Source organism: Camelina sativa, chromosome 3 (assembly GCF_030686135.1).
Source record: "Camelina sativa cultivar CO46 ecotype springtype chromosome 3, ASM3068613v1".
NCBI classification, from domain to species: Eukaryota; Viridiplantae; Streptophyta; class Magnoliopsida; order Brassicales; family Brassicaceae; genus Camelina; species Camelina sativa.
Window position 1 is genome coordinate 11,064,274 of NC_141882.1, and position 18,570 is coordinate 11,082,843.

An 18,570-nucleotide genomic window follows, 5' to 3' on the forward strand; every position below is an offset into this window, starting at 1 on the left:
TTTATTTTACAAAAGAGTTTAGAGTTCTAGATATGATTTTAATTGCTTGAATACTATTTAATTATTGATTTAATATTTTGTAATTTCCTGAGAAATTCTCTGGACCTAACTTTTTGATCTATTGAATTTACAACAGTTTAATTTAATATTTTGCATTGCCTTTTTAATTTAAATCATCCTATTTAGCGTAATAGCAAAACTCTATAATTTAGTGGATTTGATCTTGAGTCTCTGTGGAATTCGACCCCTAAGTATTACAGTGACCTCTTAATTTGAGAGAGTAGTTCTAGGGTAAATTTGAGCATATCAGCCCCTAATATATTAAGTTTTTTCTTAAATATTTTCTTTATCTAAAATTAAACTGTTATATATAATAAAAGAAAATTCAATATAAGTTTATTAACAGAAAAGTATATATCATTCATTAACGTAATCGTACAAAATTTAAAATAAAATAGTTGTAGACATTTGTTTCAAATATGGTTAGCCACATGTGACCAGCCAACCCAAACTGGATACAAATTATTCAAGTATATAATATAAATGATATCATTATATATATGTATAATCACACATGACGTCAACAAAGAGGGAGCTACTCATAAGCTTCGTGGAGCATCAGCCACTTCCTTCTCTCCGCAACATCTCAATGTACGTAAAACTTAATTAGAACCGTTATTATTCAGCATGCACGAAAGTCTTCCTTGCATCATCAGCGACTGGTAAATGGGCTGGCTCTGAAAACAGCAGTATTTAGGGAACTAGTCAGGATGACGTTCACCAAACTAAATGTGGCATTGAGGGCGCCATCCGGTACAACAAGATTGCAATTTCCTGCGGGAAGATTAACTCCGAGACCGCATAAACTAGGGTCGAACAAAGCATTGTTTAAAATGTTGAACACGATGGTAAATGCACCGGCCGGATTGGTCACTGCTTGACCGAGACTAGTGGTTGCGCCGGCACATGTTAAGTAAACAGTGGCATTCGAGATCGCTGGGGCTCTAGGATCTCCGACAGGTGAACAATACACGACACCTTCAATTATGATACGGGTTATGTTGATGCCAGGGAGTGAGATTTGGCCGTGGGAAGGAGATGGGAGTGAAGCCATGATGATAAGTATGAAGATGAGATCACCATTTAATTTCACCATTTTCTTAAACTCTAATATGATTTGTTTTAAGAATGGTTTTTGATGTGTGTGGCTACGAACTGAAGAAGCATATGGAAAGGGGTATTTATATGGGAAGAATGAATGATTTACGTATGCCGTATACGTATTTTTACGAAGGTGTTTCTACTCTCTCAGTTGTATTGGTTGTAGTTGTAGATGACTGTTAGGTCTTTCTTTTTCGAGCCATCCTTGCGCAGGGGCCAAGGGGCAAGGGCGATGAATGTTAGGTCACATATGATATGAATATTATAATTAAATGTATATGTGGTTTTGAATGTTAGGTCACATATGATATGAATATTATAATTTAATGTATATGTGGTTTTCCGTGCACGAGATAATTTTAAGTTACCAAAAGTGTTGACTGCATTAAAAATATCAAAGAAAAATGAACTAGACTCAGTATATGTTCTTTTTAGAAGAGTGTTTATCATATCAGCAAAATCGTAGTTAATGTGTTATGTACAAGTGGAAGAAATGAGAAAAGATGACGAGGACATGTTTAATGTACGTGTGATCATGTATATTGGGGCAAACAAAATTCATATATCAGTATAATGTACGTGTGGTTGCCTCTAGAGGGATTGGTAAAGCTATTGCTCTGGGCCACTGGCCTTGGGTAAAGTTGGCTGTAAGGTTAGGACTAACACTATCTCTCTGCATAGGCGCATAGGTTTGGACTAACACTATTTATCTGCATATCGGAGTGGGGGTCTTGTTTGAAATCATTATTGTTAGATTTGATCTGTATTTATACTCTCGAAGCATTAAATTTACACAACACTCGTCTTCCAGTTTCTGAATTGTGAAAATTTTGGGCCAGGATCCCTTGGCATTAACAGATTTTCTCCGTAGTTGGTACCCATCAGTCTTCTGTCTAGTTGGGTTTGGGTTATAGTGTTTAGTTCCCTAGAAAGAAAATCAATAGATGTATAGTTAATGTCTAACTGTGCTGTACAGTTAGTAGAAAATAACATCTACTATGGAGAAAACTTCAGCTAAAGAAAATCAATAGATATACAGTTAGTTCCCCCATCTCTTTAGCTGAGAAATAACATCTACAGTTAGCCAAATCGAATGTCCTACCTAGTTTGCAGTCAATGGGCATGCCCGCTGTTCTGTCTGCTCAGGTTAGCTCACCTGCTGCAGCTGTCACTTCGCCTGCGTCGGCGGTTGCGATCATGCATGTGGTGGAGACTGCCGCTGTTGTTCCTCCTATTGTGGATGAGAGAACAGAGGAAACCTTACGTTTTGACGCCTTACGGGATTCTGAGGAGGGGGAGTTTGTGCCAGATACTGATCATGTGGAGGTTGAAAAATTTGATATCCCTATTGTTACTGAGACTGGGAAAGAGACGGTCCTAGCGACTGTCAGGAAGCCTTTGAATTCGAAGGACCAGGTTGCTCTTCGTGTGCAACAGCCTCGCAATTCTAAGAATGCTCATAAATTCTTATCCGATTCCTCTCAAAAAGCTACGGGCAACAGCTCTAGCAATGTTAACAAGAAAGGCACCCCATAAAAAACCTTAATGTCCGGTTTCTTCTGGTATATTAGATGTTTGAATAAGACAAGTAAGCAAGATATAATTCGGGATTGGGTTAGACGGAATAATTTTCAGTTTGGTTGTTTGTTATAAACTAAGGTTCAGGAGAACAAATGTTAGTAGGGTGTTGGGGAGAACATTTGGTGACTGAAATTTTGTTTCTAATTATGAATTCAGTAGGATTGGCAGAGTATCTGTTCTCGGGAGCCGTCAAACAACACTTCAGGTTGTTTTTAAAAGTGGACAGATGATAATGTAAGAGCATTAGAATATTGAGGACTATAATTGTAATTAATATTTGTATAAACACCAGTGTACACACTATATATATTGTAACCCTACCATCTAATACAATTGAGCATTCCTCTCTATATGGTATCAGAGCTGCGATACCTAACCTAAAAAAAAAAAAAAAAAAAAAAAAAATTCGCCGCTTCCCTCCTCCTCCTTCTTCTTCTTTCCTTTCGTTTATACTCACTCTCTCATCATGTCTGGTTCAAACTCTCCTGCCTCTGTTTCAGAGACCATCGTTGTCTCTCCCTCCTCTACACTCGTTAATGTTAACATGATGAATGTTACGAAACTGACGTCATCCAACTTTCTCATGTGGAGCCGCCAAGTTCACGCACTCCTCGATGGTTATGATCTCGCCGGTTACATCGACGGATCTCTCACCGTCCCGACGCCGACAGTTACTGCGGCTGATGTTGTCTCTGCCAATCCTGACTTTGTGGTGTGGAAGAGACAAGATCGGTTGATCTACAGTGCACTTTTAGGCGCCATCTCCATCTCTGTCCAGCCGATCCTCTCCAAGGCAGTCACGGCTCAAGACATATGGACCACTCTCTCGTCTACTTATGCCAACCCCAGCCATGGTCATGTTCAGCAGCTTCGTCAACAACTCAAGCACTGGACGAAGGGAACTAAGACCATTGATGCTTATGTTCAAGGTTTTACCACCCGCTTTGACCAACTTGCTCTCCTTGGCAAACCGGTGGAACATGAAGCTCAGATTGAGTTCATCCTTGAAGGTCTCTCTGAAGATTACAAAACCGTAATTGATCAGATTGAGGGTCGTGATTCATCTCCTACCTTGACGGAACTTCATGAGAAGCTGCTCAACTACGAGACGAAACTTGCTGCGAAGGCGGCACTCACGTCGTCTCTTCCAGCGACTGCTAATGTTGCGACCTACCGTGGAAACAACTCCTCTCGTCCTCATGGCTGCAACAACAATCGCAACAACCACACCAACAACAACTGGTCGCCTAATCCGCAACACCAACGCCAACAATACTCACCGCGTCCATATCAAGGCAAATGTCAAATCTGTGGGGTCTATGGTCATAGTGCTCGTCGGTGTTCTCAACTCCAGCTTCCGCCCATGCCATACAGCTCCAACCAGTCGTTCGTGTCGTCTGTCACTCCTTGGCAGCCGCGGGCTCATTTAGCAATGACTCAACAGTACAATCCGGGGAATTGGTTGCTGGATACTGGTGCTACGCATCATCTCACATCCGACTTGAACAACCTCGCACTTCATCAGCCTTACACTGGGGGTGAAGAAGTCACTACTGCTGATGGCTCAGGGATGCCTATTTCCCACACTGGTTCTGCCTTATTACCCACACCAACTCGCTCTCTTGCTTTAAATGATGTCTTTTATGTTCCTAATGTTCAGAAAAATCTGATCTCGGTCTATCAACTGTGCAATACTAATGGTGTCTCGGTAGAATTATTTCCTGCTTATTTTCAGGTGAAGGATCTCAGCACGGGGGCGCGGTTACTCCAAGGCAAGACTAGAAATGGGCTGTATGAGTGGCTAGTCACACCTTTTTTTGCATCCACCTATCTTGCCACTCCTACTCCAAAAACAGACCTACCATCTTGGCATTCAAGACTAGGCCATCCCTCTTTATCTGTTTTGAAAACTCTTATTTCTAAATTCTCCTTACCCGTATTCCATTCTCATAATCAAACACTGTCTTGTTCTGATTGTCTTATGAATAAAAGTCACAAACAACCTTTTTACTCAAACACAATCGTCTCGACCCATCCTCTCCAATATTTATATACTGATGTTTGGTCTTCTCCGATTGTCTCCGTGGACAATTTCAAGTACTACTTGGTCATTGTAGATCATTTCACTCGATATACTTGGCTATATCCCTTGAAACTGAAATCAAGTGTTCGTGACACATTTATTGCATTTAAAGCCTTGGTGGAGAACAAATTCAAGTGTAAGATTGGCACTCTCTACTCGGACAATGGCGGTGAGTTCGTAGCGTTGAAGTCCTTCCTTGTGACTCACGGCATTACACACCGCCACACACACCAGAATTGAATGGGACCTCTGAGCGGAAACACCGCCATATTGTTGAGACTGGTCTAGCTCTTCTCAGCAAAGCCTCCATGCCTACTTGTTACTGGAGTTATGCCTTTGCGACCGCCGTGTACTTAATCAATCGAATGATCACTCCAGTTCTCAACAATGAGTCTCCATATGTAAAGCTCTTCTCTCAGCATCCCAACTATCTTAAGCTTCGTGTGTTTGGAAGCTTGTGTTTTCCCTGGACTCGTCCATACACTTCTCACAAGTTGGAACGTCGCTCGGTCCCGTGTGTGTTTCTTGGATATTCACTTACGCAGAGTGCGTATCTTTGCTTGGATCGTGATACTGGTCGTATTTACACTTCACGACACGTCCAATTTGTGGAATCGAGCTTCCCATTTGCTCGACCGTCGTCGTCACCGCTGTCTGCAATGGCACACGACACGCCGTATGACTCCACCTCCACCATCATTCCTGTGACTCGCCCACTCGCTACAGCTCCATCTATGTCTCCCTCGTGCTCAGCTCCTCACCCCATGCCGTCACCGTCTCTCCCGGTTGCACCATCGCCAACATCGTCGTCGCATGGCACCATGCCCACTACATCCGCAACGCTTCTCGCACCAGCTCCATCTCCCAACGAGACTATTTCACCTAGCCCAACTCCAAACAATAGCTCATCCGGCCCATATCCAACCACCAGTCCACCAGATCAAACTTCAAACCCAAGTCCAACAGGCCCATCTACAATCAACAACCCATTAAGCCCATTAAGCCATCCAACAAACAATAGCCCTACGACGTCTACATCGTCTTCCACACCTTCACCCTCACCATCACCTTCACCAATTCCAGCTCCGCCGTCACCACCACATAATAACCATCCTATGCAGACTCGTTCGAAAAATCATATCACCAAACCAATAACAAAACTCCCCCTCACTGCAACCACGACCAAGCTACGACCAATAATACCCAAAACTGTTGTCGAAGCGTTGCGTGATCCAAACTGGCGTCAGGCGATGTGCAATGAGATAAATGCTCAGATCAAACATGGAACCTACCTGCTTGTTCCACCAAGTCCAACTCAAAATGTTATTGGTTGTAAGTGGGTTTTTACACTCAAATATCTTCCTAATGGTGAACTTGATAGGTACAAAGCAAGGCTGGTGGCAAAGGGTTTTCACCAACAATATGGTCATGATTTCACATAGACGTTCAGTCCGGTGATCAAGTCTAAGACGGTTCGCTCTGTTCTTCATGTTGCTGTTTCCAAAGGCTGGAATATACGGCAGATTGATGTCAATAATGCCTTTCTTCAAGGCTCGTTGACGGATGAGGTGTACGTAACACAACCGCCTGGCTTCATCGACCAAGACCGTCCCCACTATGTATGTCGTCTTCGCAAAGCTTTATATGGGTTGAAACAAGCTCCGCGTGCATGGTATCAGGAATTACGCTCCTATCTTCTCACCCTTGGCTTCACCAATTCAATTGCGGATACGTCGTTGTTCACAAGAAAAAATGGTCAAGATGTTGTCCATGTGCTCGTCTACGTCGACGATATGCTCATCACCGGTAACAACATCGCTCTCCTCACGAGTTTTATTGCCCATCTTGCTGCACGTTTCTCTCTCAAGGACCTTGGTGAAATGAGCTATTTCTTGGGCATTGAAGCCACTCGCACCTCCAAAGGCCTCCATCTAATGCAAAAACGCTATATCCCATATCTTCTTGCCAAGACAAACATGTTACATTCTCGGCCTGTCTCCACACCAATGGCTCCGACACCAAAGCTCACGCTGACCTCTGGTACACCGCTTGCAACACTGACCGAGTTTTGTGTTGTACTAGGGAGCCTTCAGAATCTCTCTTTCACTCGTCCGGATATAGCATTTGTAGTGAACAGGCTCTCACAGTTTATGCATGCACCGACTGAACTCCATTGGCAAGCCGCGAAACGGATACTACGCTATCTGGCTGGTACTACCACCGTTGGTATTTTTCTCTGCTCAGACACACCCATGACGTTGCATGCATATTCCGACGCTGACTGGTCCTGAGACTTAGAGGATGGTGTGTCCACCAACGCTTACATCTTATATCTTGGGGGTAATCCGATTTCTTGGTCCTCACGCAAGCAGTGAGGTGTTGCTCGATCCTCCACTGAATCAGAGTATCGGGCGGTTGCTAACACGACTTCAGAGCTGAGTTGGGTCTGCTCACTACTCACTGAACTTGGGATCACTCTCCCAGCTCCTCTGGTGATATATTGTGATAATGTGGGTGCTACATATCTCGCCGCCAATCCTGTTTTCCATTCGAAGATGAAACATATTGCTCTCGACTTTCATTTTGTTCGCCAGTATGTTCAAGCAGGAGATCTGCGTGTCACTCATGTCTCTACTCACGATCAGCTCGCGGATGCTCTGACTAAACCACTGCCTCGACCACAATTTATTGAACAAGTATCCAAGATTGGAGTTGCGTATGCCCCTCCATCTTGAGGAGGCGTGTAAGAGCATTAGAATATTGAGGACTATAGTTGTAATTAATATTTGTATAAACACCATTGTACACACTATATATATTGTAACCCTACCATCTAATACAATTGAGCATTCCTCTCTATAGATAATGTGTTCTGTGAAGCTTGGTGGAGGAACAAAGGAGTTTTGGTGTTCTTTCATTTATGCTCGTAACACAGCAGAGGAACGCAAAGAGCTTTGGCGTGACATTCAGCAGAAACATGATCTCCCTTCCTTATGTGGTAAACCATGGATTTTAGTGGGCGATTTCAATGAAACGCTTGACATTGAAGAACACTCTAACTATTTAGTAACGCCAATGGTCACCTCGGAGATGCGTGATTTCCAGGACACTTAGATATATTGTTCATTGGTGGATTTGCGGGCAAGGGGTCCGATATTTACATGGTGTAACAATCAGGAGAGTGGGCCTATCTGTAAGAAGCTGGGTAGAGTCCTGCATAATATGGCTTGGGATCGTTCCTTCCCTAACTCATACTATATGATGGAGGCTGGAGGCTGTTCTGATCATCTGAGGGGGAAAATCTTCCTTGATGCGGGGTTGCAGCGGAAAAAGGCCCTTTCAAATTTACGAATCTTATAAGACTTCAACCAGAGTTTTTGCCCACTGTTGGAGACTTCTGGCGTGGAACTCAGGCGATATATCCTTCCACTTCTGCTCTGTTTCGACTGAGTAAGAAGCTAAAGCAGTTAAAACCGCTATTGAAAGAATTAAGTTGTAACAAGCTGTCTGACATTTCAAGTCGAGCTACCGCTGCTTATGAGGATCTTTGTGCTAAGAAGTTAGATGTTCATGCTCATCCTACGCCTCATGACATTGCAAAGCAGGCCTCTGCTAATAGTAGCTGGGGCACGTAGCTGGTTTGGAGGAGAGATTCTTGCACCAAAGGTCCAAATTGCATTGGCTGAAAGTAGGAGATAAGAACAACCGGGCTTTCTATAACGCCATCAAGGAGAGGAAATCTCTGAACTTTATCAATGAGGTCATTGATCCTTGTGGTCGTAGCCTCACAAATATGGAAAATATTAAGGCTGAGGAGGGGGGGGTGTGGTTCTTTTCGAATTTGGTCACTCATCTGTCACCTGAGTTCACAAGTCTTTCTACGGAAGCATTGCAGGACATGTTACCGTTTGGTTCTCCCTGTCACAGCATAATGCACTACTCATGGAGGTTTCAAGGGTGGAAGTGAAGCAGGTCTTTTTTTGAATGCCATCAAATAAATCACCGGGACCGGATGGTTTTACGGTGGAGTTCTTCAAGAGTTCTTTGTCTATACTTGGTGCTGATCTTACAAAGGCGGTCCAGTCTTTCTTTCAGTTCGGTTTTTTGCCTAAGGATGTGAACACTACAATTATCGCTCTTATACCCAAAACAACGACAGCAAAGGAAATGAAGGACTATCGTCCAATTTCTTGTTACAATGTTCTTTATAGATCATTTCAAAAATATTGGCGAACCGTCTTAAAGAGATCCTGTCTGACTTTATTGCACCAAACCAGTCTGCGTTTACAAAGGATATGCTCTTGATGGAGAACCTCTTGCTTGCAACAGAAATTGTGAAGGATTACCACAAAGAGGGAATATCCTCTAGATGTGCAATGAAAATTGATATTTTAAAGGCTTTTGATTCCGTGCAGTGGCCTTTTCTTCTCAATGTACTCACAACGCTAAACCTCCCAGATAAGTTTGTGCATTGGATTCATTTGTGTATCTCCACGGCCTCTTTTCTGTTCAAGTCAATGGAGAACTTGCAGGGTTCTTCAGAAGTGCAAAGAGTCTTCGCCAAGGTTGATCACTCTCACCATATCTTTTTGTGATATGTATGAATGTTGTATCAGCTATGCTTGATAGGGCCGCTGCTGCTCGGCAATTTGGTTACCACCCTCGGGGTAAAGGTCTGCACCTTACTCATCTCTGTTTTGCTGATGATATTATGGTGTTCTCGGATGGTCGGGCCTCTTCTATGGAAGGTATACTCCAAGTGTTTAAGGATTTTGCTGCATACTATGGATTGTGTATTAGCTTGGAGAAGTCGATACTATTCCTTGCTGGGGTTTCTAGTTGCTCTCGTGAGGAGTTACTCACTCAGTTTTCTTTTGCTGCTGGCACTCTCCCAGTTCGTTATTTGGGGCTGCCTCTTCTTACAAAGAGGATGACGATTCATGACTGCCTCCCTCTTCTAGAAAGAATACGATCACACATTGGTTCTTGGAAGCACTGACTTCTATCATTTGCTGGGAGACTCTAGTTGCTGAGCTCAGTTATTGCAAGTCTTAAAAATTTCTGGATTTCTGCTTTTCGGTTGCCGAGTGCTTGTGTTCAAGAGATTGAGCGGATCTGTGCCGCATTTCTTTGGTCAGGTCCTGATCTTGATGCCTCCAAAAACAACTTAACATGGAAGGATGTGTGCTTACCTAAAGCGGAAGGTGGTCTTGGGCTAAAGTCCCTTGTAGAGGTGAACAAGGTGAGCTGTTTTAAACTTATCTGGCGAATTGTCTCGGCCACTAACTCACTTTGGGTGAATTGGATTCAGTGGGAGTTACTCCGCTCAGCTTCCTTTTGGTCAGTCAAAGATTCCCCTGCTAAAGGGTCTTGGATGTGGCGGAAGCTCATCAAATATAGACCACAAGCAAAAAATTTCCATCAGATGGTTGTGGGGGATGGTGCTTCTACCTCATTTTGGCATGATCATTGGTCTCCCATGGGATGTATCTATGATCTGGTTGGGGATACTGGGTTTATCGCTCTTGGTATTCCGTCTGCTTCCTCGGTCTTGACCGTTTTACAGTCTCATACAAATCGCCGCCATCGCTCAGTTGTGCTTAATCAGATTGAACAGGAAATTGATCAGGTCTGTACCAGGACTCACACTAGTCCAAACGACACAGCTCTTTGGAGAAACTCAGCTAATCAGTACGTGCCTACATTTTCCACTTCTAAGACTTGGTTGCAGCTACGTCACCTTGGATTACAAGTAATTTGGTACGAGGGAGTTTGGTTTCCTTTCTCTATCCCTAAGCATTCTTTCTTGCTTTAGCTACCGGCTCGGAACCGACTTGCAACAGGGGATCGCATGGTTTCATGGAACAAAGGGTTGATCCTTCTTGTGTTTTTTGTCGATCTCCAATGGAGACGCTGTCTCATCTTTTTTTCACCTGTCCTTTCACCTTGCGGGTGTGGCAGGCTCTCTGTCTCTGAAACTTCTACCTGCCCATGTATCTGCCTGCTTCACTCAAATTTTGAGTTTGCTTTCGGGTGGAACTCTGAACGATACCCTCTGTTTCCTTCTGCGTATTTTTTTTCAGACCTCTGTTCACTCTATCTGGCTGGAACGAAACAAGCGTCAACATGGGGACATACGCTGCACTTCACACCAAATGAATTGGTATCGGCTGGTTCGCAACAAGTTTCTTGCGCTGTAGACGCAAACACCGAAGTGGGGGGATGGGTTGCAGCTTTGGTTGGCTTCTCACACCTAGTTTGTTTTGTTTTTTAAATTCTTTTCACTTCCTTTAAACTCTTTTGACAAACAATTTGGCTCACGGAAGCATTTACTTGTAAAGAGGACACTTTTTTATTTGAATATATTTTTACATACATTCAAAAAAAAAAAAATAGTGCTTTATTCTGCAACGTCTCGATTCCATGTCAGAGCATGTCATCTCAGACATTTATCCTTTTTGGAACTGTAGATTGAAGAATATGGTGGTCAGGCTATTACTTTTGGGGGTGATATCTCGAAAGCGGCTGATGTGGATGGGATGATGAAAACCGTGAGTGATCAACTGTAAAGCACCTTACATCCCTTAATCCTAATACATCTTATCATGTTTCTTTTGTCTTTTTTTCCTGCAGGCTGTTGATAAATGGGGAACCATTGGTGTCGTGGTTAACAATGCAGGTAAATGAGAACCTTGGTTACCATTGACTTTTATCAAGTACCTTTGGCCACGCATTTTCAGGAATTTCTCAGGTTACCTTGATAATAGGGATGAAGCAATCGCAATGGGACGAAGTAATTGTGTAATTCTCTGTACTCAGGTTTGTACTCCTGCAAACTGCTAAAACTTTGATACTCGGATTCTCAAGGACTAAAACTCCTTTATCTCTTCAGGCAGCAACAAAGATCATGATGAAGAAGAGAAAGGCAATACTTCTCTTCGCCTTCTACATATTTTCGCAGTTGTCTCCACGTTTTATTACTTGTCATATGTCGTGTCACCCGTCTATATCCTCGCACTGATTGTCATTGGTTTCGACATGTTACTCCTTCCTGTAAGCTTTGTATGTATTGCATATTTTACAGAAGGGATTACATCTTAGTATATATACATAAGTCGAGTATAGGAGACTAGGTTTAGCTAGATATGTAAAGTTCTGTACAAGGAAACAATATATTGCAGAGGTAATGAGATGATACGGACGTATCCTTAACATTCCCCCTCAAGATGGAGGGGCGGGGGTCACTCCAATCTTGCCTCGTAGTAATAGGAACTGGTGTCGTGGTAGAGGTTTGGTAAGTGCATCAGCTAGCTGATCAGTTGTGTGCACATGAGCAACGCGTAGGAGACCGTTCTGAACCTGATCTCTAATGAAGTGATAGTCAATAGCGATATGTTTCATCCGTGAGTGGAATACCGGGTTAGCACAGAGAAATGTTGCTCCGACATTGTCACAGTATATCACCGGAGGAGCACTTCGTTTGATCCCAAGCTCTGTCAGAAGGTTGCATATCCATCGTATCTCGGCAGCGGTGTTTGCAACGGCTCTATATTCAGCTTCAGTTGAGGATCTAGCAACACCATTCTGTTTCTTGGCAGACCAAGAGATGGGAGTTCGACCAAGATAGACTATGTAGGCATTTGTGGACACATAATCATGGGAGTCCCCTGCCCAGTCTGCGTCAGAGAACGCATGTAAAGAGAGTGGGTTGGTAGAGGAGAAGAAGATTCCGTGTGTGGGTGTGCCAGCAAGGTATCGGAGGACTCTCTTGGCTGCTTGCCAGTGAACATCAGTGGGGCGATGCATGAATTGAGAGAGCTTATTAACCGCATATGCTATATCAAGCCTTGTAAAAGCAAGATACTCGAGACTACCAACAAGTTTACGATAAGTAGTGGGATCCGAGAGAGCAGTACCAGAGGTGAGTGTGAGTTTTGGCGATGACGCCATGGGAGAACTAACTGCATTAGCAGTGGACATGTCATAGTTGTGAAGAAGATCCACAATATATTTTCGCTGAGATAGATGGAGACCTTTGCTTGTGCGATGTGCTTCAAGTCCAAGAAAATAGTTGAGATCCTCAGGGTCTTTGACAGAGAAGCGCTCAGCTAAGAGGTTGAGGATCCTTTGAATATGTGCGTTGTTGCTACCTGTGACGAGGATTTCATCTACTTAGACAAGGAGATAGACATAGTCCTGTCCATGTTGTAGAACGAACAATGATGTGTCGGCGAGAGAGTTAACAAAACCGATGCTCACCAAATAATTCTTCAACTCAGTGTACCATGCCCGGGGGGCTTCTTTTAATACATAGATTGCTTTCCGAAGCCTGCAAACATGATTAGGGAAATCCAAGTTCACAAAACAAGGCGGCTGCTCCATATACACTTCATCCTCTAGAGTACCTTGAAGGAAGGCGTTCTTCACATCGAGCTGCTTGATTGGTCACGATTTTGAGACTGCAACATCGAGCACCAAACGAATCGTTGTGGATTTGATTACGGGACTAAAGGTTTCAGTATAGTCTCGGCCAAGTTGTTGAGAGTAACCCTTTGCAACCAATCGCGCCTTACACCTGCCAAGAGAACCATTAGAGAGAAATTTATTCTTAAACAGCCATTTACAACCAACAACATTAAAGTGAGGCTGACGAGGGACAAGATCAAGTGTTTGATTTTGTGCGAAGGCATCAATCTCAGTTGACATAGCTCCTCTCCACTTTTGATCCTTTAGAGCCTGGTTCACTGTAGTTGGTTCAGGAGGAATATGTCGGGATAGAGCAACAGAGAGATTGAGTTTGGTTTTTGGTTTCTGGATATTATTTTTCCGGCGAGTGGTCATCGGGTGTTGATTAGCAGCGAGAGGTTGTTGGACGGGTTGAGTAGGTATGGTTGGAGTTGGGTTAGTAGGAGGGGTTGGATTTGGGTTTGAAGTTGATGGATTTGAATGGGCCTTCGAGTTTGGGCCTGAAGAGGGTTTACGACGTTGATATTGTTTGAGTTGGCCTGCTTGGGTAACTGGTCGGGTTGGTGCGAGATCGGCGTTGACAACACTATCACGACCTGTATTGTTGACGGTTTCCTCGATTATCGGCTGGTGATGGTCTAACGTCGGAGATCCGGGCAGCGGTGACGGCGGCGTTACGAGTGGTGACGGTGGCTGTGGTGAATGGAGGGTAGATGGCAATGGAGAAATGTCAGATCGTATGAGAACAGCAGAGGGTTGAGAAATTGGAGAGGTTGGTGGTGTGGAGGCTGTTGGTGACTGTGACGGAGATCGCGACGGGAAGCTCTGTTCAACAAACTTGACATGGCGACAGATGTATATACGACCAGAGGTGGGCTGAAGACATATGTAAGCACTTTGCGTCAGAGAGTATCCCAAGAAGATACACGGAGTTGAACGATTTTCAAGTTTATGTTTGGTGTAGGGACGGAGCCACGGGAAACACAAGCACCCAAATACGCGGAGTTTGTCATAATTTGGTGTCGTGCCAAACAGCTTCTGAAGCGGATTCTCCATGTTGATAACAGGAGTGGGGAGGCGGTTGATGAGATAGATAGCAGTAGAGAATGCATAAGTCCAGTACTTGTGTGGTAGTCCAGCATGAGTGAGGAGAGATAGCCCAGTTTCAACAATGTGACGGTGTTTTCTCTCAGAGATTCCATTGTGCTCTGGGGTGTGTGGTGGAGAGGTGAGGTGAGAGACGCCATTGCTCGATAAGAATTGTCGGAGTGCTAAGAACTCACCGCCATTGTCGGAGTAGAAAGTGTCAATCCGTGTGCCAAATTTGTTTTCAACAAGAGCTTTGAAGTTGATGAAGGTGTCGCAAACTTGGGATTTTTGTTTGAGAGGATATATCCAAGTATAGCGTGTATAATGGTCTATAAACACTAGGTAGTATTTGAAGTTATCAACTGAGAGAACTGGTGAGGTCCATATATCAGAGAAGATGATTTGAAGAGGGTAAGTGGTAAGAAGAGAGGATTACGAAAAAGGGAGTTTATGACTTTTATTGATAGCACAATAAGTGCACAACATGGTCTGTGAATCTGATTGTAAATGCGGAAGTGAAAAATTTGAAACAACGGTTTTGAGAATAGAATGAGAAGGATGGCCTACACGGGAGTGCCAATCTTGGAGAGATGCTTTTGTGGAAGAGGAAGCAAAAAAGGATTTGATGGTAGATGGTGAGACCGGCCACTCGTAAAGCTCGCCTTTAGTTCTGCCGAGGAGTAACGGGATTCCCGAGATCAGATCATTCACCTGAAAATAAGCAGGGAAAAATTCAACGGAGACCTTGTTAGTGTTGCAAAGACGATAGACGGAAATAAGGTTTTTATGGATATTTGGTACACAAAGAACATTGGTCAAGGATAAAGGTTTAGAGGAGGAGGAAGAAGGTAAAGACAGTGAACCAGAGTGAGAGATCGGGAGTCCAGAACCATCGCTGATGAGAACGGCATCGTCACCATGGTATGCTTGGTGCAACGCCAAATTGCCTAGATCACTTGTCATGTGATGAGTAGCACCGCTATCAAGGAGCCATGAGGTTGTTGGTTGTTGATGTCCGACCGCCAGATTTGCACGTGGTTGCCACTGACGGAAGGGAGACGGAAGCAGACCACTTTGAGAGCCAAAGTGTGGCTGTTTTTGAAGCTGAGAGCACCGTTTGGCACTGTGCCCAAACACACCACAGATTTGGCACTTGCCTTGATAGCCTCTGGTCATACGAGTATCTTGCCGTGAGTATTGATGACGATACTTGTTGTTGTTGTTGTTGTTGTTCCATGGCTGGTGAGGACGATAAGACTGCTTCCCGGAGGCGTGAGATGACCGATTGGTGGCAACATGAGCAGAAGTGGGTCCAGTGGTGACAGCGGACAGAGCAACAGCAAGAAGCTTGGCTTCTTTGTTGATGAGTTTCTCATGAACCTCAATAATCGATGGTGGAGTCTCACGACCCTCCACTTGATCAATGACAGTCTTGTAATCTTCTGGAAGACCACCAAAGATGTACTCGAGTTGCTCTTCATGTGCAAGTGGTTTACCAAGGAGAGCAAGTTGATCAAATCTAGTCGTGAGAGATTGCATATATTCATCAATGGTTTTGTCACCTTTAACAGCTTGCTTGATCTGGAGACGAAGTTGTTGAATGTGACCCCAACTTGGATTAGCATAGGTGGCAGAGATTTTCTTCCACATCTCAGCAGAAGATTTGGTTTTAGACACCAGGGACTGCAAGGCGGGAGAGAGGGTACCAAGAAGCCCACTAAAGATGAGCTTATCTTGTCGTCTCCATGTCGCATAGGCTGGATTTGGAGTAGGCGGATCTGAGGTAGTGAGCATGGAATCTGGAGGGACGGAAGTGCCATCGACATATCCAGCAAGATCGTAGTCGTCAAGGAGGGAGTGAACCTGGAGGCTCCATGTCATGTAGTTTGTTGATGTGAGTTTAGTGATGTTCATCATGTTGATGTTGAGGAGACCTTGTGTGTCAACTGTTTCAGCTATTGCAGCCATGGAGAAATGACGAGAATATTAGATCTGAGAGAAGACTGAAATTAGAGGAAGAAGAATGGAAAAGATGAGAACAGAAGGAAGAAACACGAAAGAAGAAACAGAGGAGAAGGAGGCTGCAGAGATTTAAAAAAAAAATTTAAGAAGGGTATCGATAAGCTCTGATACCATGTAAGCTTTGTATGTATTGCATATTTTACAGAAGGGATTACATCTTAGTATATATACATAAGTCGAGTAGAGGAGACTAGGTTTAGCTAGATATGTAAAGTTCTGTACAAGGAAACAATATATTGCAGAGGTAATGAGATGATACGGACGTATCCTTAACACTTCCCTGCAGCATAACAAGAAATGATATATAAAAAGAAAAATATGTTTTCATTTGAGCTCTTTAATAAGATAAAGAAGTGATATAAAGACAAGCATAATTTATGGTATACTTCTGCATATGATCTTGCAGGGAAGAATCATCAATATCTCGTCAGTTGTTGGTCAAGCAAACTACGCTGCCGCTAAAAGTGAAGTCATTTCCTTTTCCAAGACTATTGTCAGAGAAGTTGCGAGCAGGAATATAGTGTATGTGGCGTATCTCCCTCATCAAATTCGTCTTTTTAAAAAAAAAAACAAAAAAAAACCTGGACATGATTTTGAAACTTGGTCCGTCGACAATATATATTTTCTATTCCATGTCAACGTGGTTTTCCCCGGATTCATTGCATCTTACATGACTGCCGAGCTTGAAGAAGACATGGAAAAGAAAACCCTGGGAACAATCCCGTTATGTAATGTAGATTTTATCTTTTACATTTGTTGCAGGGTAATTTATGTGGATTAGGATATGCATCTAAGACGGAAATATTTTGTTAGATAAAAAATGTTCTGATTGAAAGCAAAACGGTTTGGTTGATCTGGACGGCATGAAAAAATGACTGGCTTGGTAGAATTTTTGGCTTTCAGTCCTGCAACCAGCTAGTAACCGGACAGGTTATGATTAACCTTGGTTTCTGATTTATGTTAGCGATCTAAGCATTGTTAATATCACTAGTTTGCAGGTATTCACCATTGATGGAGGTATTGCAATCTAGACATCTGGTATGATGCGGCTTGTGTTTAGTTAAAACAATTTGGTAAAAGAGACAAAGTTGAGTTATATTTCTAGCATTTGGTCGGTTTCCTATTTTGCAGTTTCTGTTTGGAAATATCTAAAAACTCACTACTTATACTACATATTTGGCCAGTTTTCTCTGATTTTATAGATGATAAACGACCTCGTCTTACCCAATTTTCAGTTTTCTGGTTGTGAATTGTGATATATGTTCTTTTGTAAAAAGACAGTATTATTTGCTTATTTGTAGGTCCGAGTTCAAGCCATCCACGGGCTTGTTGAGAATTAAACTTGATTTTTAATCAAGATTGTAATTAAATCCAAGTTCTAAAATTTTCTCTAAAAATATCAAAATCTCCACCTACTTAAAAAAAGTATCTAAAATTTCTAGAAAAATGTATCACCTCCTTAAACATAAAAAATCTAGATATTTAATTACAATTATCTAGATAATTATATTATTAGACCATCTCCAAATGGTTTTCTCTATTTTTACCTCTAAAATAGAGGAACTTTATAATAGAGGTGACTTTTGCCCCAACGGATACCTCTATTTTTTCCTCTAAAAAAAAATATTCAGTAGAGATTCCTTTTTTATTTTACTATTAATACCTTTTACTTACAAAAGCTTCAAACTAACCTATTTATTTTAGTATTTGTGAAACTTTCATAAAATTATAATATTATTTAAATTTTTAACATTTATAAATGTTATGTCGTATAAGCAAATCTTAGCTTTTGCGGATTGGATTGCGAATTGAACGCTTATAGTTGTGAAACATAAGAGTAATGCTTCTGTACCAAACCAAATCTTACTACAAACTTTCAGTATTGTGTTGTTTAATACAAAACCTCCACTTCATTAAATTATTATTAAACTATTTAAATATATATTTTATTTATTTTGATCATAAATATAAAATTGTTAAAATTTCAAGGACAATTTTATAAATAAAAAAGTCCAATTCTATTATAGATGAACAAATATAGTTCCTCTCTATATAGAGGAAAAAATAGAGATGAGTTGGAGTATATTTTGCTCTAAAATAGAGTTAAAAAGCAAATATAGAGGTAGGTTGGAGATGTCCTTATAATCTAGATATTGTGATAAAATAAT

At 42.3% G+C, this 18,570-nt stretch overlaps 1 protein-coding gene and 1 pseudogene across 1 annotated transcript; one reads left to right on the top strand and one right to left on the bottom strand.

The window, feature by feature from the left end:
- Positions 1-712: 712 nt before the first annotated feature.
- On the bottom strand, positions 713-1,156 carry LOC147946770 (uncharacterized). Its single transcript, XM_087507249.1, has one exon. The coding sequence runs from the start codon at positions 1,154-1,156 to the stop codon at positions 713-715; it is 444 nt and encodes a 147-aa protein (XP_087363375.1).
- Positions 1,157-1,630: 474 nt separating this feature from the next.
- On the top strand, positions 1,631-17,321 carry LOC147946771 (3-oxoacyl-[acyl-carrier-protein] reductase, chloroplastic-like; annotated as a pseudogene).
- Positions 17,322-18,570: the final 1,249 nt, after the last annotated feature.